Here is a 22540-nt window from a genome sequence, read left to right on the forward strand (position 1 = left end):
CCTCTCTTGCCCTGAAAAACACAGCGACAATGGGCCTTTTCAGCTCCACATCTGTGCTGTGGAATCGCTGGGGCCATCACAGTGAGGCGTGGCCTCCTCTCTGGCGGTCCTTCAGGCTTCTCGGCCAGCCTGTCTCTGGCCGCTCTCCCAGCTCCTTGATCCACACCTTCACTTACGTGTCTCAGAGGCACCTCGGGCCCGTCATGCCTTAGCCGCTCACCGTCCTGCCCACTCTCCCCCATCCCGGGTCAGAGTGTCCTGCTATTCCAGGCAGGTGACAAGTTGGAAATACCTCAGACAGCACCTCAGCATCTCAGTCTCCGTCCAGCCCGTTGACCCATGCCTGGTCCTGCCTGGTCCTGCCTGGTCGACATTACCCATGTCCCCCGAATCTATCACCCCCACCGCCTTCCCTGGCTCTATCTCCAGCATCTAGTCCGGGTTTCCATCGTCGCTTGCTCGGATGATGCCGAGCCTCCTAGCAGGTCCCCCCACATCTGCTGCCTGCCTCCGGGCAGCCCTTTCTCCCGCACTGGCTCCCGTAGCCACCCGGACACCTTCCAGGGCTTCAGCACTTCCGCCGCCACCGGAGTCTTGGCACACACTCAGCATCACGTTGGGAATAAAGGCTGTGGACTTCTGCCGCTTGCTCCTCAATCCGGAGCGACTCGTCCATGCCTGTCTCGCACCCGTGGCCTTCTCATCCTCTGTGGAAGATGCTGTGCCTCTGGTCACAGCTCATTCCAATACCACGGCCTTGGCCGTACCTTTGCCTTCCCAGGAAGCTTGCTGCCTCGCTTCCTTTCAGGCCTGGCTGCATCGTCATCATCTATCTGCTCCACATACACATGTGCTCCGGTTGTCTACACATAGAGCAAACACAAGTGTTTGCAGATCTGGACTAGCCCGCAACCAGTGTCGACTCTCCTTATAAAGCCAAGCTTCTCGAAGGAGCTGTCTTATTTGTTAGGAAAAACGTCTACACTTGACTTCCTTACCTTTTGCTTAAACTCTGCTTGGTCTTCTTCCCTTAACATCAGAAGTGTACGGTGACGTGCACAAATCTTAAGGGTCAGGCTTATGTGTTTGCATGTGTACTGAGGTATTCCTCACCCCAGTCCAGACTTGGAATATTTCCAGCACACTAGCGGGTCCCTGATGCCCCATCCTCATGATACTACAGTGGAAACCACTGTCTCCATGCTGTCACTGTGGATGGGTTTTATCGGGGGCTTTCCCACCCTCCCCCCTTTTTGTGCCTTGAACAACAGAAACTTATTTTCTCACAGTTCTGGAAGCTAGGAGTCCAACATTGTGGTGTCCGTGCAGTCAGCTTCTGCTGGTGCCCTTTTCTTGGGCTTGTGGGGCAAGCTTTGCTTGTGTTCGCTGGTGTCTTTGCTGCCATCCTAACTGCCCGGTGCGGCAGTGAGAATGACAGCATATTAGTCGGGTTCTCCAGAGAATTGCAACAGGAGGAGGCAGAATCAGGCCAGGAAGCAGAAGAGGTGATGTCACGGCCTGAGTCTGAAGGCGTCTGCAGGCGGGATTCCTGCCCTCCCAGGGGAGCTCAATCTTTTCTCTTAAGGCTTCAGTTGACTGACTGAGGCCCGCCGTCAAAGAGGCCCACTCTCTTTGAAAGATTGTGGATGATGATCTTTTCTCAAAGTCTGCTGGTTTAAATGTTAATCACATCTAAAAAGTACCTCAGCCAGAACTGTTGGACCAGACCTAGCCGAGCTGATGTATAAAGGTAACCGTCACAGGTAATCAAGATAATGACCCAGTGGAGTAAACACACTGCGTCAAGAACCGTGCCGAGCGCTTTTCTTATTGAACCCTCACAACAGACCTCCTGGTCTCTCAGATGGAAACCTTGCCTTGAAGAAGAAGGTAGCCCATCTACCAGGATCACTCACTTGGTGGAGGCGGGACTGACGAATGGCTTCTGGCTCCAGAGCCCCCTTAACCACCACGTGATGCCTCCCAGCAGAGCAGAAGCTTGTCTTTTACACTGTTGGACCCCGAATGTTCCTCCATCCCTCCTCTTCTTCAGTCTTGATTCTCTTCCTTTGACTGTGATCCCCTTCGGTGGTGGCCTGGCCTCACCAGGCCTCCGGGGCCCTTCCTTCCTTTAACTGTTCAGCACTCTTCCAGGAGTGACTCTGCCCACACGTGTTCCTTCCATTTCAATCCAGTGCCCCCTCCCTCTTCCTCTCTCTGAAGTCTCTGGCTTCTCCATTAGGACCTAGCTCATGGGACACCTCCTCTTTTGCCTCCCCGTCCTGTTCAGCGCTGTTTCCATGTGCTCCTAGCACCAAGGGACATCTGTTGTTGGAGCGAGTGATCAAAACTGTCCCCCATCCTATCCTCTGGACCGTGAGGAGGGGTGTCCACTCCAGACCCTCCGTCTCCTCCTTCCGCCTGCCCTCCGGATTTTCCCTTTAATGGTGTAAAGGGTACAAGCACCGGAACGGTCCTTGGAAACCCAGGTTCTAGAGATGTAAAACGCAGCCATTGTCAGTGGTGCTAGATCAGCCTCGCTTGCCCCCTGCAGCGTTGATTTCGTCTCTCCTATACTGTGTCACTAAAAGTCCCCCTCTGTGTGTCGGATTCTCTTCAGGTGACAGCACCAGACTTCGGACCAGAGACCCAAGCGCTTGTCAGCCGGTTTTGTCTGCGGGAGCCTGGCTCCGGGGAAGCCCGGCCCAGGGACCTTCAAGGGCCTCCAGGTTGGTGCAGGCCAGGGATTGGGAAGGGCATCTGGAAACGCAGAAAGGTCGACTGACGCCTGGGAGGGACGCTCACAAGACCCACCTTGAGAGAATGAACCTTGAAGATGACGGTTTGGGGACAGAGGACGATCTGCACCTCCAGGTGTTGCAAAAGAGAGTCTCTCCGGGAGAGGTGCTCCGTGAGCGGGACCCACAGGGACCGGACAGAGGCTGCGCGCTTCGTGCGGGGAGCGACCTCTACAAATGCAAGCAGTGTGGGAAAGGTTTTAACCGCAAGTGGTACCTCGTGCGGCATCAGCGGGTCCACACCGGCACAAAGCCCTACGAATGCAACGCGTGCGGCAAAGCCTTCAGCCAGAGCTCGACCCTGATCCGGCACTACCTCATCCACACCGGGGAGAAACCATACACGTGCCCGGAGTGCGGAAAGGCCTTCAAACGTAGGTCCTACCTCCTGCAGCACCGGCCGGTCCACACCGGGGAGAAGCCCTACGAGTGTGCCCAGTGTCGGAAGGCCTTCGCCCACCGCTCCACTTTCGTCCGGCACAGCCGCACCCACACGGGAGAGAAGCCCTTCGAGTGCAGGGCCTGCGAGCGGTCGTTCGGCAACCGAGCGCACCTGATCCAGCACTACGTGGTGCACACGGGGCAGAAGCCGTACGAGTGCGCCGAGTGCGGCAAGGCCTTCCGCTGCGGCGCGGAGCTCCTGCAGCACCGGCGCGTGCACACCGGGGAGAGGCCTTTCGCGTGCGCCCAGTGCGGGAAGGCCTTCCACCGCAGCACCTACCTCCTGCAGCACTCGGTCGTCCACGCCGCGGAGGCACCCCACCGCTGCCCCCAGTGCGGCAAGGCCTTCAAGCGCCGCTCACACCTGCTGCAGCACCGGCGGGTGCACCCCTGAGGGGGCCCCCTGCGCCTCTGCCGGCCCTCCAGAGGGGTCCCCGGCGGGAAGCGCCACTCGCCGTGCAGAACGGCGGGGAGATTTGCTTGGCCCTCAGACGCGTGAGCGGCCCCACCGGGTATGGGCCGCCCCACCGGGCATGGGCCGCCCCACCGGGCATGGGCCGCGTGCGGGCGGCCCCCCACCATCGGACTCGAGCGGCGAACTGTGGGGGGCAGGGCACTCGGGCCGCCTCTGTCGGGGACGCACCGCGGCAAGGATGTTCCTGGCACAACCTAGGGGCCTCTAGCCAGAAGGGGCGCCTTCCCTGCCGTTGGAGAATTCAGAACGAACGAGAGACGTCAATGTTGTTGCTGTGAGAAAACCCATGACACGTGGGCGCTTACGGTCAGGTGGAGAGTCACGCAGAGCGGACACTGCGGGGGCCCTCCGGTGCCCGTGAAACGGCTGAGGGAGAGGACAGGGGGTACTGTGCACTTACACGGACGTCGGCCACAGGTCTGCCATTTAGCCACCTCGGCATTACTTTTAAAAGAATAAAAAGAAGGGGTGGAAACAGACTTCAAATGGAAGGAACGGATGTCTTTACAAACTCTTTCACGTTTCTGTGCCGAACCTACTACAGTTTTTCAACAGTTTTAATGTTTTGGTGGGGGGTATATTTGAGAGGAAGGGTCTTAGCCCCCCCCTTTTTTTAAGTTTATTTGTATTTATTTTTAGAGAGAGAGTGAGGGAGGGACGGAGAGAGAGAATCCCATGCAGGCTCCAGGTTCCAAGCTGTTAGCCCAGAGCCCTACTCAGGGCTTGAACTCAAGAACCATGAGATCATGACCTAAGCCGAAATCAAGAGCTGGAGGCTTAACCCACCGACCCGCCCCCGCCCTTTGTTTTTCTGTGTGTTCACTGCCACCCTGTGTCAGGAAAGTTGGGACAGTGAGGGCAACTCTACAGAAGTTTGCTGGAAGCCTGTGTTACAATCATCCCCACCCATGAGGAACGTAGTCCTTTGTGAGAAATGTGAAGGCTGAGTCACAAGACACTTGGATTTCAAGTTAGAACTCTGAAAATAACACCGTGCGCCACTTACACCCACACTGTCTGAGAGAAGGAAGCCATGCACGGTGTCACATTGAAACATGCCCCCTCAAGACCATTTATGGCTTTGATACTTCGAAGTAAAGCTTCTGTTCGTGTGGTTTTTAAATTCTGGACGTTCTCTCTCCCTCACTTTTTCTTGACTCCATTCTGTTCCTTTGTTTTCTTTCTTTTCCCCTGACAGTATGGTGTGGCCTTCTGGGGGGGGGTCCTAATTCCCTCCTCCGCCTGGTGGTTCGAGGGACTGGGCCCTCCCTCCCACATCCCCTCCAGTTGTCCTGGGCTTGAATTATAGCTAGAACCAGTGACCTAAAACACACTGCTGGGGCAGATTCACGATGAGCCCAGGAAACAAACACCCGAGTATCCTCACTGTCTGATCTTACAATGGGTTGTGTGAAGTTGTGCTACAAAATAAAGGGCCAGGGACTTTAAAAGGACAGTCTGGTTGTGTACATATGGGTGTCGGGTTTGTGTGGGCTTCGTGGTTGCCACCTTGGACTTCCTTGGTGCTGACAACGGATTTGGTCATTTGCAATTCTTCCTGTGGACTTTCCTTCGAAAAGTTTTCAAGGCACACACAATAATGTTAACAGGCTAAAAAATGTACAGGAAAATATAAAATGATCATTTCCTCACTCGGAGCTTCCTCCGCACCTTTATAAGGCTACACACAGGTCACATTTTCACAGTGAGCACACACGTATCTGTCATGCATAGTACAACTGCACTTCGTGATGACTTCATAGGACGTCTAGTTTTTGTTTGTTTTCAGGATAGCGTGCACAGTTTTCTGTTCTTTGGAAAGGAGAGCTGATTCTTGAACACCCCACCCTCCTCTGCCCTCTCTCTGGAGGGTGGTATGTACTGTAGCTGTGACTGTACTTGTGGCTGAGCGTTGGGTTTGAGAGAGTTGGAAAAAGTCCTCTAGAAACATCTTGGTTTTCATCAAAGCAGTCTTTGCGTGCCTGGGACGCCGACCCCACTTTGTCCCAAAGCAGGAGCAATGTATTTTCCCGTCTCTGTGTCTGTCTCTCTGTCTCTGTCTCTCTCTCTCTCTCTCTGCCATGACAGGGCAGCAGAAAAGAAGACGTTAAGCTGTCCCAATACAGGGAGACAAGGGTGGCAATATGCCTATGGTTCTGAGCAAACTCCTGTCCTATATATACAAAAATATTTTTTTGTGTTCAAAACCAGAAAGCAGAAATTACATAGAACATTTATGACTGGATTTACTCAGGTATTTTTCTTTGAGTAATTTAAACTTCTCTGAAATAAATAAAACTACTTACCCAGGGGGCATTTGCTGTCAGGACAGTGGGTGTGGGGGCAGCCTATGCAGGTACAGAAGGCAGGCATCTGAACTCGAGACAAGGTTTGGGTTTCCATGATCTCTTCGTGTTCAGAAGTGATTACCATTTCACTTGTAATTGCACCAACAGTGTCTGCAAGGGAAGTGCAGATTGTCAGAAAACCATTTGTTAAATGTGGAAATTACTGAATGCTATTAATAAGGATTATGTCACTATGAGAAGTTAATGGTGGAGATACCTCAGGGAAAACACATCTATGACAAAGGTCATTGGGAACTCAGTGAAGCCTGGGCAGTGAGAGAATGAAGCTGAGCACATGGCCATGATGGGGCCTTGGCAACCCTCAGGCTTTTGTCTCAAAAATGTGATTCCTTTTCATTCTGAAACCAACAAGGAATACCCATGCCAAGAAATTGGTATAGAGGCTATTTAGAAAGAGTTGTCAGAACAGTGAAGGGAGGGAGGGAGGGAAGAAATAAAATTAAAAAAAGAAAAACGTTGGGGCAATCCTGTTTATTTGCAAACGTAACAAATGTTCAGTGAACAACTAGTGGGTTTCAGGCACTATCATTGGTACATAGGAGACATCAGGAAACAAGAGACAAAGACCTATGGGACACCTGGGTGGCTCAGTTGGTTAAGCATCCAACTTTGGCTCAGGTCATGATCTCTTAGTTCGTGGATTCAAGCCCCACATTGGGCTCTGTGCTGACATCTCAGAGCCTGGAGCCTGCTTCAGATTCTGTCTCCCTCTCTCTCCCTGCCCCTCCCCTGCTCACACTGTCTCTCTTTGTCTCCCCAAAATGAATAAACATTAAAAAGAGAGACAGAGATCTATGCCCTCATAGACCTTATTCTTTAATCAAGGAAGACAGAAAACATAAATTTATAAATTATATAGTATGTCAAAGTTTTCATTTCATTTTAGAGAGGGAGAGCACCAGCAGGGGAGAGGGGCAGAGGGAAAAAGAGAGAGAGGGAGAGTCTTAAGCCGGCTCTACGCTCGACGCAGAGCCCAACTTAGGCTTGATCCCACGACCCTGGGATCATGACCTGAGCCAAAATCAAGAGTCAGACACTCAACCAATGGAGCCATCCAGGTGCCCCTAAATTACATAAAATGTTATAATGTCAGGCACAACGGAAAGAAGGAAAGATGAGGGTACTGGAAAGACAGGGGAAGGGATGTAACGTTACTAGTGTGATAATAGTCTTCCTAAATAAGAGCAATTAAGCAAACAAAGGAGGTGAGATACTGAGCCTTGTGGGTATTTTTGAGAATAATTTCCAGGCACAAGAAATAGCCTTTGCAAAGCAAGGAGTCTCACAGGGTGGAAGCAGGAAAGGGAGGAAGAGGGGGCAGGGAGGTCAGGGCGGCATGTGGCCCAGGCCGCATGAGACAGGGCAATGGTGAGGATTTTCCATCTTATATGAGGTGTATCCCGTGACAGATAACTGAACAGGAGGGAGACAGGACCCCAGTAAATTGTTCCCAAGCCAGTTGCTGGGTTGAGAACTAACTGTGGAGGCCGGCGCAGTAATCCAGGTGAAAGGGAGGGTAACTGTGGGGGGTGATAGTGTTCTGATTCGTGCTACATCGTGAAAAAAGAACCAAACACATTTCCCACTGGATTGGGTGGGGCTGGTGGAGGGAGATCTGCTTTGGAGTCTCTCTGCAGAATGCCGTCCAAACACAGACACTGAAGAGAGTCAGTGCATCGGTGGGGAAACTCCCGTGCCCTCATGCAGTCAGAGGAAGAGAAAAATAAGCGTGATTTCTTTGCTCAGTGCTCTCCCCGCTCCTTGAGTTCATTTAGAAGGCTGTGCTGGACTTGATAAGGCTGCTTCCGTCTTTCCTCAGACCACTCAGGCCCAGAAGCCATCCCTGAACAGCAACTCATGAAAGCCGCAGCGGTGCCCGCGCCACCCTGAGGACCCTGAGCTTTTGGAGGTCTCCCTGGGTGAGCTGCAGTGTCGGCCTCTCGCAGATCTTTCCCTTCTCAAGTCCCAGCCTGGGGCTTCAGTCAGGTGGCTCCTGACGTCACGAATCGACACTCCCCTCCATCTGGACGCCTCCCCCTGCATTTCTGTTTTCAGGTAACGAAGCCAGAGCCGTACTCATTGGTTGGGCTGCTGGATAAAACAGCTCCTGGTGCCCCTGCCCGGTCCCCCAGTTCCCGGACTACAGCCCTTTCCTGACACTTCTCATTGCTCTTATCCTTATCTGTCTCACGCACCTGTGCGCTTTATCACTGACCGAATCCATGACAGCCCCGAGGTGGCTCATAACAAGAGACGACGACTCATGTCTTGAACCCACGGAAACCGGTGTTTGGGCCAAGCTCATCTTGGAAATAATGAGGCGGGAGGGAGGGAAGGGGCACTCAGGCTCCAGGTCTCATAACTCTTCTGCTCCCACGGAGGCCCTGGGGCAGGGAGTGGGCCGGCACCTCACCGGGAGGTACCTCGGGAGTGGGGGTTCGGGGTGGGAGTCCAGCCGCTGCCTCACCTGACGGCCCAAGAATCCGGAGCCAGCCAGGAAGAGCGCCCTCAATGCAGCGCGGGGCTCTGCTTACTTCCCGCTCAGTCCCCCTTGGCTGAGTGCGGAGCTGCTGACTGGCTCCCGTTGGTTGGAGTTTCTGAGACCTGACGGAAGAAAGTGCCCAGTAGTAGAGGAGGAAACAGAGCCTGTGCGAGAGGCAGAGAGCGATTGGCTCAGAGGCAGGAAGGGGCGGGAATAAGAGGTAAGGTCCGCAGGAAGGGGCGGTGCCAGGTGAGATGTAGAGCATTAGGCGGAGGCCCGGGTGTTTCTGGGAGTGGGAAGGGTGGCTCGCCTCCCGAGCTGGTGGGGGGGTCGTTTGTGCGCGGCAAGTGCGGTCTTCACCCCGGAGGGCTTCGGGTCCGGCCTCCTCCACCTGGGAAGCGGCCGGCGTAGCCACTTGCTGGACGTGGGTTGGGGGCTTTCTCCCGCGCCCAGCGGGGCCTGGGAGGCCTGGGGCCCCAACCTAGTCGGCCTCCCATCAGCCTAGAAGGCTCGCTGCAGAGATGCCGGGGAGACCTCTCTGGGCTCGGCCGAGTCACAGATCTCCATCCCATGGACTCGCCTTTTCTATCACACTGGCTCTTGGGTTTGAACCCTGCACCGTCAGAATCACCCGGGAACTCGTTAGAAATGCGAATTCTCAGTCCAGATACCTATTGAATTACACACTCAGGAGTTGAGCCCGAGAATTTGTGTATTAACAAGCTTTCCGAGTGACTTCGATGCACGTGCAAAGAAATTACGACTTTGTGCCGTGATTCCTGGGCATGGGGTTCACATGTCTCTTGTGAGTAGTAGGAATCTCATCTAAAACCGAGGCAGTTTCACAGTGAAATTGAAAAAAGCTGTGTACCTTCATTTTCCTAATTCTTAAAATCTAATGGATGTCCAATTTCCTATTTAAGGAGTACTACACTATGCATCATAAAATATAAAGTAAAAAGTCTCTAAAAATTCAACGTCCTGGAGAAAATGTTTGCAATATAGTATTGTCCTTTTAGAATTGTGGCAGCGCGATTGTGTGGGTCACTGTGTGTGTGTGTGTGTGTGTGTGTGTGTGTGTGTGTGTGTGTGTTCAAATGTTTCTATACAAATCATTTTTCTTCATATAAAGTTACTTTTTGTACACCGACCTGCAGTTTGCTTTTCTCACTTATCTTGGACATTCTAAAGCCACCTCCTCATTGTATACCTCATACTTCCTTATTAAGAACCCTGTATTCCTAAAGCTACCCACCTTCTTTTAAAGGCCACATTGCATTCCTTTGCAGGCATCGTGGCTGGTCCGGCTGTCTAGGGGAGCCTGGTTCAGGACTTGCCATCATTGTTTGGTTCCTGTAGGACTTCTTCTTCAAAGCCACAGAAAACTCAGGGTTATACACTGGTAGTCTGGCCACTGACCAATCTCCACAGACAGAAAAGCTGGTCAAGAAAAATGCAGACTATCTCAGTGGAACCTCCATGATAACTATGGAAGTAAAGACCACTCAGATGGGAACAAGGGAAGGATACTTATTCTGACCTTGTAAAGCAAGGGAGTTACTCATTATCAATTGTTTTGGGGAGTGACTCCAAGGCAGCAAAGGAGTGGAAAAGCTCATGCTGGAAAATATGGGAAGGCTTCAGATGTCCCAGGACTGGAGCCTGTTAGCACAGGAAAAGTGGAGAAGGGCCAGATAGAATTTGGGTGTCTTATGTGACTTATTAGGGGTGTATATTTGGCTTCCTCCACTTGGTCCAAACATTCACCATGAAGTTGGCCATGGTGGGAGTATTTACATTAGCGAAATTTCTAAATACAATTCAAGGTTTGCCTTATTGTTTTGTTGACTGTGCAGACTTAATGAAAAAGAACAGTAACAATGCAGAATTAAACACGTGTCTGTAGCTTTATGTTGTAAATAGCACAAAAAATGAGGACATACTCTTTCAGTATTTAAAAACGATTACCGGGGCGCCTGGGTGGCGCAGTCGGTTAAGCGTCCGACTTCAGCCAGGTCACGATCTCATGGTCCGTGAGTTCGAGCCCCACGTCGGGCTCTGGGCTGATGGCTCGGAGCCTGGAGCCTGTTTCCGATTCTGTGTCTCCCTCTGTCTCTGCCCCTCCCCCGTTCATGCTCTGTCTCTCTCTGTCCCAAAAATAAACGTTGAAAAAACAAAATTTAAAAACGATTACCATATTTAGCAAATGAGTCATGTCGTCTGATGAAGGAGTTACATTCCAACAAATGTTTGACAAAAACCTTTTTTTTGTTGTCCATGAAAATATCAGTCAATATTCATAACAGTATGAATATATGTATGAATTTATTGGCATAAAGGGACTCATTCCCTCATTATCCTTTTAATGCCTATAGAATCTGTAGTGATGTCACTTCTAACATTTCTGACATTGGAAATTCGTGTATTCCCATCTTTTCTGTATGATCAGTTTGGGTAGAGGTTCATCAATTATCCTGATATTAAGGCTTTGGATTTCACTAATTTTCTCTACAATTTCTCATTTTCTATTGCACTCATTTTTGTTTTGATCTTTATTATTTCTTCTGCTTTCTCTGGATTTCATTTCTCTTCTTTTCTAGTTTCTAAAGGTGAAAGCTGGGGTCCTTGATTTGAGACCTTTTTTTTCTATAAGTGTTTAATGTGATCAACTTTCCTTGAAGAGCTGCTTTAGAAGGCTTCCACAAATTGTCTTACATTGAGGGATTTTTTTTCCCCCATTCCATTCAAAATAATTTTAGAGCAATTTTTAAAAATTTATTTTGGTGTGTGTATGTGACAAAAAGAGTCATCAAACATAGAAGGGCTCTTCCTAAAGAGCTTCTATAAAAGTGCTATTGCAAATGCCATGCCTCTTTGTCCATTAAAAAAAGTATTCCCCTGAGATTGTGAACAAAACACAATGCCTACTCTCTGCACTTTTATTCCATATTAATATTGGTGTTTTTGTCTAGTGCAATAAAACAAGAAAATGAATATATAACATTTGGAAAGGAATAAATAAGGAATTTATCACTAGCCACCTTAAATTTTTTCCCTAAATAACATCTGCACTGGGTCCTTCTTTGGAGATCCAATCCACTATTGCAATGCTTCCCTACCCCCTGTAGTTTTCTTCACTCCTTCTGGTTCTTTTCTACTTCCAAAAGACAGACCTATTACCTTCTAAGATACCATGTAACTCAACACCTTAGACTCATTGCTTATTGTCTGTGTCCCTTAATGAGAATGCAGTTTCCATAAGGAAACATTCCTTGTTTATGTTCTGTGCACTCATACATCATATACCTAGAAATGTGCCTGACCCACATAAGGTACATGTCTGCTGAAGCACTAAACAAATATCCTGCACAGAATTCCTGTTCATTTGCAACATTGTGTGTTGTTTCCAACTCTACCCACCCAGTACAGTCTCTCCCTTCAATTTCAGTACCCTCAGATCTCTCAGGAAAGGAAAGAAATGGTATTTTGGATTGACCAAGTGGATATGATGTGCTCAGTTTAGTTCTCTCACTAGATTTCAGTGCCTTCTGTTCAATTTGCATGAGGATTTTTGCCCTCCCCATCCTGTCCTGACACTCCTGTTACATATCTCAATTAATCACTTTTAATAGCATTTGGGGGTGTGCACAGTTCACAAATGTTTTCCACAAATAATCTTCAATCCCCAGTAGACACTGTCAGTGCAATTACAGGTGAAATGATAATCACTTCCCAGCAAGCAGATGAGATCACAGAACCTCAAAACCTTTATCTCAGGGTTCAAAATCCCCCTTTCCGCACCTGCACAGGTTCCATCACTGCAGCCACTGCCCTCACAGCAAACTCCAGCTGGGTTAGTAGCTATTTTTTTTTTCCCAATTAACTTCTTCATTATTATAAGGAGTTTATCTCAGGAAAGCCAGGGATAACCGTTCTCCCAGAAGCAGTAGGTTTTCTCAAGCAGAAACATACAAAACCCAGCCGTGGGGAGACATCTGCTCCGGAACCAGCTGAGGAAAGGAGAGGCCCTTGCCACCCTCGTGCACCTGCTTCAGGGCCACCCCGGGTGCTCCCTCCAGCCGCCAGTTCCAGCCCCCTGTGAAACGGGCTCTCTCTCACCTGTCTGCAGCCCTGACTCACAGGCTGCACCCTGGAGCCGCCACAGCAGGGGGCATGTGATCGGCAGTGAGAGATGATGAGTTCCCATACGGTGAGTGTCTGAGCAGCCATTGCTGGGATGCCCCAATGCTTCTGGGGGTGCTGCTCTGCTTTGCAAAGGGGAAAGGCATGTGGTGCTGACTAAAGCCCAATGATTCGTGTCCAAATTTCTCTCGTTTGTAAAAATTCACATCTCATTTACAGAAAATAAGGTCTCATTTGTTTTCATGATAGAAACAAACATCTTATGGTAAGAAAAATGTGGCCACAAGTTTGTGGGGGACAGGAGCGCCTGGGTGGTCGGTTAAGCCTCGGACTCTTGATTTCAGCTCATGTGGTGATCTCACAGTTTGTGGGTTCAAGCCCCGTGTCCGGCTCCGTGATGAGAATGGCTGCTTGGGACTCTCTCTCTCTGCCCCTCCCCTGCATCCTCTCTCCCTCAAAATAAATAAACGTTAAAAAAGAGTTTGTGGGGGACAGACAAGAGGAATACTCAGGACTGTAGTAGTCTCAAAACACAAATGTTACTCCAATAGGTAACCAGATTTTAAAGGTGCTTCAATAGTCTTGTCCTTGTACAAATCTGACGTTCTCTCTACCCTTTAGGGACCTCAGCTGTTCTTTGGATCCTTTCTTATCCATCTATCATCTATCTATCTATCATCTATCTTTCTATCTAAACACATACATAGTGTGTGGCCACCCCATCCACTTACCCACCTACCTCATTTTATACGCTGTTATTTTCAAAGAGAAAATAATTCTGGCCAGAGACTCTTTAGTGACAGGCTGGCTCGCCTTCCCCTCTCTGAGAGCAAGGGCACTAAACTGAGATTCTCCCTGTGACTCACAAAGCCACTATGATCAGGTGGACGTTGTGAGCCATTATTGCCCTGTGCATTGCTACAATTTTATCGGGCTGGAGTGGTTAATAATCACACTGATCTGAAGATTCGTGTGTTTCAGTTCTCGTTCTTTTATGTTTATTTATTTTTGAGAGAGAGAGAGAGAGCACGAACAGGGAAGGAGCAGAGAGAGAGGGAGACACAGAATCTGAAACAGGCTCCAGGCTGAGCTGTCAACACGGAGCCCCACGCGGGACTTGAACCCACAACCCTGCGATCATGACCTGAACTGAAGTCTGACGCTTAACCGACTGAGCCATGTAGGCACCCCTAGATCTCTTATTAAAAAAAAATATCGGGGAGCCTGGGTGCCTCAGTCGGTTAAGCGTCCAACTTCGGCTCAGGTCATGATCTCGTGGTTTGTGAGTTGGAGCCCCGTGTGGGCTCTGTGCTGACAGCTCGGAGCCTGAAGCCTGCTTCGGATTCTGTGTCTCCCTCCCTCTCTCTCTGCCCCTCCCCTGCTCATGCTCTGCCTCTGTCTCAAAACATTAAAAAAATTTTTTTTAATAATAATTATAATAAAAGAAAAAAATAGTCCTTCTTTGCTCCCTGGCTCTGCCCCTTTCCCGGCTGCCGCTGCCGCTGGGGGAGCCCACCCCTCGCTCTCACCCCGTCCTGGCCCTGTAGGCGCGGCCTGGCGTGGCCTCCTGCCCTGCGCCACCGTGAGATGCTGCCCTCTGGGCCCAGCGGCGCCCCCAGTCCCGTCCACCACGCCCCACCCGATGCGAAAAGCAGGGCCGGGTCCAGGCCAAGTGCAAAGCCGGAGGAGCCATGAGTACCGTGACTAGGAGGCATGCCTCCGGAGCTTAGGTCACCAAGATGATTACCAACTGGTTGGAAAACGTGGTCCGGGAAAGCATAGTGAAGTATTTGAGGCCATTAACATCATCAACAGCGAGGCAGTGGTTGTAAAAATTCTCAAGCCAGTGAAGAAAAAAGATAAAAGGAGAGGTTAGGGTTCTGGAGAAGCTTCATGGTGGGACAAATACCATGAAGCTGAGGGACACCGTGAAGGACCCTTTGTCAAAGACACCAGCTTTGGGGGGCACCTGGATGGTTCAGTGGGTTAAGCACCTGGCTCTTGGTTTCGGCTCCGGTCATGGTCTGGAGGTTCAGGAGTTTGAGCCCTGCATCTGCGGACGGTGTGGAACCTGTTTGGGATCCTTTCTCTCTCTCCCTCCCTCCTCATGTTCTCTGTCTCCTCATGTGCTCTCTCTCTCAAAATGAATAAATAAACTTAAAAACGATTACACCTGAAAATAATGGAATGTCATTTTCAATTGAGTTCACTTTATTATTTTAGAAACAAGCATTTCATAATTTTACAATGTTTTTACTTCCGAGTATCACCTGTTCATACACAGTGCCAGCATTTTTAAAATAGATTATCTAAACGATTAATATCTATAGTGAGATCATGCTATTTGTCCTCCTTTATAATCTACACAGTTAAATAATTTCTTTGTATTTAAGTTTAATTCATTGCTGGTACATCTTTACTTATCTCGACTTTCATGTTGATGAAAAAAATGGCCTCTGATTTGGGCTACGCATGGTAATGATGTGTCAAAACAGATTTATAAAAATATACTCTAATATTTTTACATGGCAGATTTGACATCTTTATGTTAAGATATAGGGTATAATTTAATTCTAAGATGAGAGCAAGAAATTTACCTCTTAAAAAAATAAATTTACCTCTACTATTTCAAATAAATTTCCAAGTAGTTTAACCATGTATTAAATAAATAATTTTCCCAAATATTTGATGATTTACTTTCATCCAACACAGTTTTTAGCTTACTGACTCTGATCTGTGCTATTGATCTGTGTACGTCTTCAGCAATGACAAGTTGTGGTTAATGGTCTTTGTATCTAACACAGCAAGTTCTCTTCATTGAACTTAAGTGTAAATTTATAGAGGGTATATAATACATTATGTAATATGGAATGTATATAATATATAGTATATAATTGGGTATGTTTACATTTTTTGTTTTGTAGTATTAGAAAAACGTAGGGGTGCCTGGCTGCCTCACTTGGTACAGCATTTGACTCTTGATTTCAGGGTTGTGAGTTCAAGCTCTATATTAGGCATGGAGACTACTTAAAATAATAGTTAAAAAGAAAAAAAAGAAAAATTTATAAATTTTCACTTGAATTACATGAAAAAGACACTGTGTTAATTAAATCATTTACAATATTAGACTTTCTGTCTTGGAAATAAGTCTATCTCTGCTATTTGTTTACTACTGATTTTAAGCTTTTTTTTTTTAAGTTTATTTATTTATTTTGAGAGAGAGAGAGAGAGAGAGAGAGAGAGAGAGAGAGAGAGAGAATGAGAATCCCAAGCAGGCTCCATGCTCAATATGAAGCCCGACTTGGGGCTGGATCTCACAACAAGATCATGACCTGAGCCGAAATCAAGAGACAGATGTTTAACCGACTGAGCCACCCAGACACTCCAAACAGAGCATTATTTCTCCTTCTCCTTCCTATCGTCCTTCTCCTCCTACTCCTTCTTCTCCTCTTCCTTCTCCTCCTCCCCTTCCTCCTTCTTCTTCTTTTAAGTTTATTTATTTATTTTGAGAGACACACAGAGAGGGGGGTGGGGCCAAGAGAGATGGAGAGACAGAATCCCAAGCAGACTCCATGCTGTCAGTGCAGAACCCCACGTGGGGCTCAGTCTCAAGAACTATGACATCATGACCTGAGCCGAGATCAAGAGTTTGATGCTTAGCCTATTGAGCCGCCCAGGCGCTCCCAAACAGAGTATTTCTTTTTTTCTTTTTCTTTTTTTTTTTTTTAATATTTTGCCTTTCAAAATTTTTTTTTTCAACGTCTATTTATTTTTGGGACAGAGAGAGACAGAGCACGAACGGGGGAGGAGCAGAGAGAGAGGGAGACACAGAATCGGAAACAGGCTCCAGGCTCTGAGCCATCAGCCCAGAGCCCGACGCGGGGCTCAAACTCCGGGACCGCGAGATCGTGACCTGGCCGAAGTCGGACGCTTAACCGACTGCGCCACCCAGGCGCCCCGCAAACAGAGTATTTCTTAAAGACAGAGCATTCTTCTTATGGAAGTCTCCCTTTAAAATCTTGTTGAATTTAATTTTCTATTAATTTACTTCAGATCTCTGCCTCTTTTTCCATCACTGATAAGGTTTTTTATCTCAGTGAAAGCACTGACTTTCCACAAAGGTTCATACAAAATAGACCTGGTTTGGATACCTGCCCCAAAGAGTTTCCCTAATGTGATTCCTTTCTTTTGAGTATCATGGTGATTTATATACTAAGCTAGATCCCTTACATTTAGAATTATGGGAAAATCTGATACATTTCATTAACTGACAAGCTTATAAGCATCTGTATTTTAGGCGGGTTTTACCTTCTTTAGTTTCCAAACTGCTCATTTATCTGTTCCCTCTGGATACAGATGTCACTTGGTTTTAAGAGTCCTGTCTAAAGACAGAAAAAAAAATTAAGTACGGTAAGAATAAAGTAATCTAACAATGAAATGCTAAGAATAAAATGTGTATTGTCTAGGTTGAAAAATATTGCCTTAAAGACACAAAACTTAGAAAATATTATTAACAGAAGAAAATGTCTTTGAAAACTGGTATAATGGAATATTTCAAATATATGTGAAAGATAACAGCATAAGGCCCACAGACTTATCACCACCTTAAACAGTTAAATTACCAGCACGCAGTCATTTCATTTCATCTATACTGTCACCCACGTTATCCACACCAGATTATTTAACAAAAAAAATCATATATATAATTATATTCTCAAGTAAATAATCAAGAACGTACTCCTACACAATGACATGGGATGTAAAGATTGGATTCCTTCATAAGGAGGACCTGAGTACCTTTCTAATACCTACAATAACTACTCAATATCATTAAATAACAATAAGAGCTCATGTTTCCCTTACTCACCCCCATATAATTTGTGTTTTTCTATTAAGAGTTTGGCAATTAATAAGTCCCCCTCTTTTTCTTATTCTTATAAAAAAATGGATCATTTATCTAGAATAATTTAAGATGTTCTATCAACTTATTACATCCTACTGATACTGCTTCATATGCTGTCCCAGTCAGTCACACTAAAGGTATAATTTTTGCTAGTGGCTTACTCAAGTTCTAGTTCAGTTTATTGTGAAGAACACTTCAGAGGTAGTACAGTTCCTTCTTATTGCCTCCCATTCAAAGAAGTTTTTTATAGCTTTTTATATAAGCTTTTTATAAGTTTTTTATAGCTCAGCACAGAGCCCAACTCAGGGCTCGAACCCATGAGCTGTGAGATCACGACCTGAGCCGAAGTCGGATGCTCAACGGACTGAGCCACCAGGTGTCCCTGTGAGAAGTTGCATTTAGAGGCCACAATCTGGAGAACAGAGGTGGTAGTTGCTCGGGAGTTGATCACAATATCTGAACCTGTTCAGTTAAAAAAAAACTATATCTATCTCTCTATACATTTCAAGTCAAATACACATTGGTTAATGTTGACTTCTTTCAATTACATGGATCACATTAATATTCTTATTCAGTCGTTTAAAAAAATTGATGATTTTACTAAAAATACGATATTGGATACCAGTTCACAATTTTGGCTGATAGTTTTGGTGTTTTGTTTGAATACACCCTGATAAAAATCAACAGACACAATTATTTTTTTTTAGTTTCTCAAAAGTTATTATTTGTATGGATTGGTCATAAACTTCTCACATAATAAGGGTTGTATAGGTATGCAAACATGTTTTAAAGTCACTTTGAGATTGAAAGTAATGAGTTATTCTTGGGGCGTCTGGGTGGCTCAGTTGGTTAAGCGTCCCACTTCGGCTCAGGTCATGATCTCACATTTCATGGGTTCAAGCCCTGGGTTGGGCTCTGTGCTGACAGCTCAGAGCCTGGAGCCTGCTTCAGATTCTGTCTCCCTCTCTCTATGCCCCTCCCCTACTCACAGTCTATCTTTCAAAAAATGAATAAAGTTGTTAAAAAAAAAAAAAAAGGAATTCGTAATTACATTTATCTAAAATATCTAACGATTGGTGGAAGAGTATAAACTTCCAACTCCCATGTGGAGATAGGACTCTTAAGAAAAAAGAACTAGAGATTCCACATTTAAGAGAGCAGAGATCATCGGGGACTTCAATATTCTCAAATTCTCGGGGCGCCTGGGTGGCGCAGTCGGTTAAGCGTCAGACTTCAGCCAGGTCACGATCTCGTGGTCCGTGAGTTCGAGCCCCGCGTCGGGCTCTGGGCTGATGGCTCAGAGCCTGGAGCCTGTTTCTGATTCTGTGTCTCCCTCTCTCTCTGCCCCTCCCCCGTTCATGCTCTGTCTCTCTCTGTCCCAAAAAAATAAATAAACGTTAAAAAATATATATATATATTCTCAGATTCTCAATGTTACCCTGACCTGGAACCAGATTTCAAAATTACTGTGACATTCGAATGATCCTCCAAATCTGAAACTCTTCCTACCCAACAAGGACCTCACGATCCCCTGATCAGTAGGAATTTTTAATGTGGTCACCCCTCACAGACGTGTAGCGTTTAACAGCATGGTTTGTTCCGGCAGATAAAGTTCTACTCAAGGAGCATAATGATGGATATTTCAATATTCTTTCTCTGAGAGCACAGTGCACATAATTTAGCCCCTACCCATGTCTCCATGGCGTCCATTCCCTTTTGATTAAGGGAATAGAATGCGTCTCTTTTGCCCTTGAACGACTACAGTTCAAACATAGGAGTGACCCATGGTGATCACAGGTGTTAAGTAGTCAAGGGACTCCTCCAAGTTGACTCTGATTTACAGAAACTGTGTAAATTCTCACTCCACATAAAATGACATCTTTGTTGGAGAATTAAATTCATTACATGTTTTCTTTTCAAAGTTATTTATGGAACTTTCCCTTGGTTTAAAATTCTTCTCTGATAAAGTTCATATGTATATTGTACTACATTTTCTTAAAATTACCCTTCAGTTTTAATTGCTGTTATAAAAATTACGATTGTATCTAAACATTTTAAACAAATCCATCTGCCTATAAAGTTGATGTGAATGTTTATGTCTAAATATGCCACGACTCCCTCCTCCTTCAATAACCCAAGGCTTAAAGGTTGCTGTCAATTGGTGTGCATCCTTGGAGAAACATCTTATCTACAGTGACATAGTAAAATCTCCTTTAAATAACCACTATCTGACCCTTTTGTTGCTTTTAAGGACATATTCTGAATGTCCTCTATGCAGAAAAAATGTGGTTTATGGAAAGCCCTACAGGAAACATGAAGACAGTAATACATATATTTTGGATTTCCTCCAGATCTTCTGCCCCAGTTAAGACCAATTTCCACTTGAAATTGATGGGCTCTTCCAACTTGGAAATGGGGATTACCTTCCTCATTCAGGCAGCAGTGGGGATCCTGGGAAATTCCCTCCTCTTTGGTGTTTATACCTTCACTTTGTTCACAGGACACAAGTTGAAACCCAAAGACTTGATTCTCAACCAACTGGTCTTAGCCAACAACTTGGTGCTTTTCTCCAAAGGGATCCCTCAGACCATGGCAGCTTTTGGATGGAAATCTTTCCTAGATGACCCTGGATGTAAAGTTGTCTTCTATGTCCACAGGGTGAGCAGAGGAGTTGCCCTCAGCATCACCTGCCTGTTGAGTGGCTACCAGGCCAGTAAGCTTCATCCTAAAATCTCTGGGGTGATGGGGCTCAGAACATCTCCAAAATGCATTGGCTTCTGCTGTTTCCTCTGCTGGATCTTGCATCTCCTGTTAAATATCTACACTCCAATGAAAATGACTGGGCCAGTGAACAGCAAAAACCTTACTTTAAAAAATATATTTGTCTACTGTTCTAAACTACCACAAGATAAACTTAGAGACTCACTAAATGCTGTCATATATTTTTATTTTGACTTTGTGTTTTTGAGCATCATGGTGTGGGCCAGTGGCTCCATGGTCCTTGTCCTGCTCAGGCACAAGCAGCGAGTCCAACACATTCACAGCCGCAGCCTTTCCCCCAGACCCTCCCACGAGGCCAGAGCCACACAAACCATCCTGATGCTGGTGAGCTCCTTCGTCTGCTGTTACTGTCTCTCTTCCATTTTGTCTCTTTGCATAGCATTTATTCAGAGTCCAAACGAGTGGCTAGTAAACATCAGTGTGTTTGCAGCATCATGTTTTCCAACATTCAGCCCATTTGTGTTCATCAGCAGTGATGTGCATGTCTCTTGGTTCTGCTCTGCCTGCTGGACAAGGAAAAAAATTTCCTTAATCTGGTAAAACAGTTGTATATCTTTTGATCTGTGCAGATAAATCTATTTTTAGTTTCACCCTTCATTAAAATATATGTGACTATTTGGTGCTAGTTACAATTCTAGGAATCTGTGATATCCAGTGATTAACACCCCACTCTCATACAGGCATAGTAGAGCCAAAATAGATTTATACAACATGCAATTATTACTTAACATACACAGGCTGTATTCCTCAACTAAGAAGTTTAAGGTCCTTTACAGAGTATAGTGTATGAGAACTACCAAGTTTGCCAACATAAGTAAAATGTCACCTATATCTAGTAAGGGCTTCTCAATAGTTGTAATATGTTTTTTCCCTAAACGTAAGTGAATGAGACTGTATCTATCAGGGAAAAGATCTGGAATGGCCCATATGGGGAATGTACATGCAACCTTTTTTTTTTTTTTAATATTTATTTATTTTTGACAGAGAGAGAGAGAGCATGAGCAGGGGAAGGGCAGAGAGAGAGGGAGACACAGAATCTGAAACAGGCTCCAGGCTCCGAGGTGTCAGCACAGAGCCTGATGCGGGGCTTGAACTCACGGACAGCGAGATCATGACCTGAGCCAAAGTCGGACGCTCAACAGACTGAGCCACCCAGGCACCCCTGTACACGCAACTTTAATAAACAACAAAACTGTAGTGTTTGTGGCAGAATACCACAGATCAGAGAAAAATTCTAAACTTTGTCCTAACAATGACAAAGGTCAATCAAGAGGTGTAGGAACATGTATGAATCATCACCTTTGCTTTTTAGATGTCATTTAGTACATACATAATAAAATGTGTTTCATTTTAATAAACTTCCATTTGACTCCCAATTTTGGTTAAAATATTATGGTTTAATGGTTCTCAAACCTAGTGTGTTTCCAACCTTCAGTCATTGGCATTTATTTTAAACAAAAGGCAGGGACACCTGGGTGGCTCAGTCGGTTGAACATCCCATCTTGATTTCGGCTCAAGTCATGATCCCCAGGTCGTGGGATCAAACCCTGCATCAGGCTCTGTGCTGAGCGTGGAGCCTGCTTAAGATTCTCTTTCTCTCTCTCTTTCCACCTCTCTCCCCTGCTTGCACTCCTCCTAAAATAAAATAAACAAACAAAAGACAAAATTTCAAGAGCTTAAGCATTTTTCACTCTATTTCTCACATTTAGTATCAAATATAAGAGTTCTTTTTTCCCCCACTGGCCTATTTTTCTCTATTTAATTCACGCTGTTCATATTGTCCTTAAGGATTTTATCTTATTTTATATTAGTTTAGTTTAGTTTGAGAGAGAAAGAGAGAGGGAGAGAGCTGGGGGGAGGGCAGAGAGAGAGGGAGAGACAGAGAATCCCAAGCAGCCTCTAAACTGTGAGCACAGAGCCTGACACGGGGCTCAAACTCACAAACCATGAGATAATGACCTGACCTGAAATCAAGAGTCACATGCTTAACTGACTGAGCCACCCAGGCGCCCCGTGTCTTTAGGATTTTAATTCAATCTTTTAATTTTGCTGAAGAGTCCAGGCAATTTTACAACTACAGTAAAACCTTGGTTTGTGAGTAACTTGTTATGTGAATGTTCCACAAAAGAAGCAAACATTTCTAATATA

The 22540-nt window shown here is 46.3% G+C and overlaps 3 protein-coding genes and 1 long non-coding RNA gene across 9 annotated transcripts in view; 2 read left to right on the forward strand and 2 right to left on the reverse strand.

The window, feature by feature from the left end:
* The window catches only part of LOC121023460 (zinc finger protein 550-like), a 28818-nt gene extending 25067 nt beyond the window's left edge, over nucleotides 1–3751 (forward strand). For all 4 annotated transcript variants that reach the window (XM_040465373.1, XM_040465372.1, XM_040465374.1 and 1 more), the window contains one exon: nucleotides 2621–3751. In XM_040465373.1, coding sequence (XP_040321307.1) covers nucleotides 2621–3633 — 1013 coding nt within the window. In that variant the 3' untranslated portion in view covers nucleotides 3634–3751. The remainder of the gene's footprint in view (nucleotides 1–2620) is intronic.
* Nucleotides 1–22540, reverse strand: part of LOC121023457 (zinc finger protein 304-like) — a 498588-nt gene that overhangs the window by 287151 nt on the left and 188897 nt on the right. The window lies entirely within an intron of this gene.
* LOC121023492 (uncharacterized) lies at nucleotides 5353–8858 on the reverse strand. Of its 2 annotated transcripts, XR_005787425.1 has the most exons (4): nucleotides 8551–8858; nucleotides 8279–8388; nucleotides 6021–6173; nucleotides 5353–5887 (listed from the first exon to the last, which is right to left on the reverse strand). It is a non-coding gene; the product is annotated as an uncharacterized LOC121023492 (long non-coding RNA). The 2 variants fall into 2 exon arrangements; XR_005787424.1 differs by lacking the exon at nucleotides 8551–8858 and having other exon boundaries at nucleotides 8279–8544.
* On the forward strand, nucleotides 20003–21040 carry LOC121023481 (vomeronasal type-1 receptor 1). The gene has a single exon (XM_040465423.1). The coding sequence runs from the start codon at nucleotides 20003–20005 to the stop codon at nucleotides 20930–20932; it is 930 nt and encodes a 309-aa protein (XP_040321357.1). The 3' UTR covers nucleotides 20933–21040.

Source organism: Herpailurus yagouaroundi, unplaced genomic scaffold, assembly GCF_014898765.1.
Source record: "Herpailurus yagouaroundi ecotype Mexico unplaced genomic scaffold, PumYag 557, whole genome shotgun sequence".
In the NCBI taxonomy this organism is placed as follows: domain Eukaryota; kingdom Metazoa; phylum Chordata; class Mammalia; order Carnivora; family Felidae; genus Herpailurus; species Herpailurus yagouaroundi.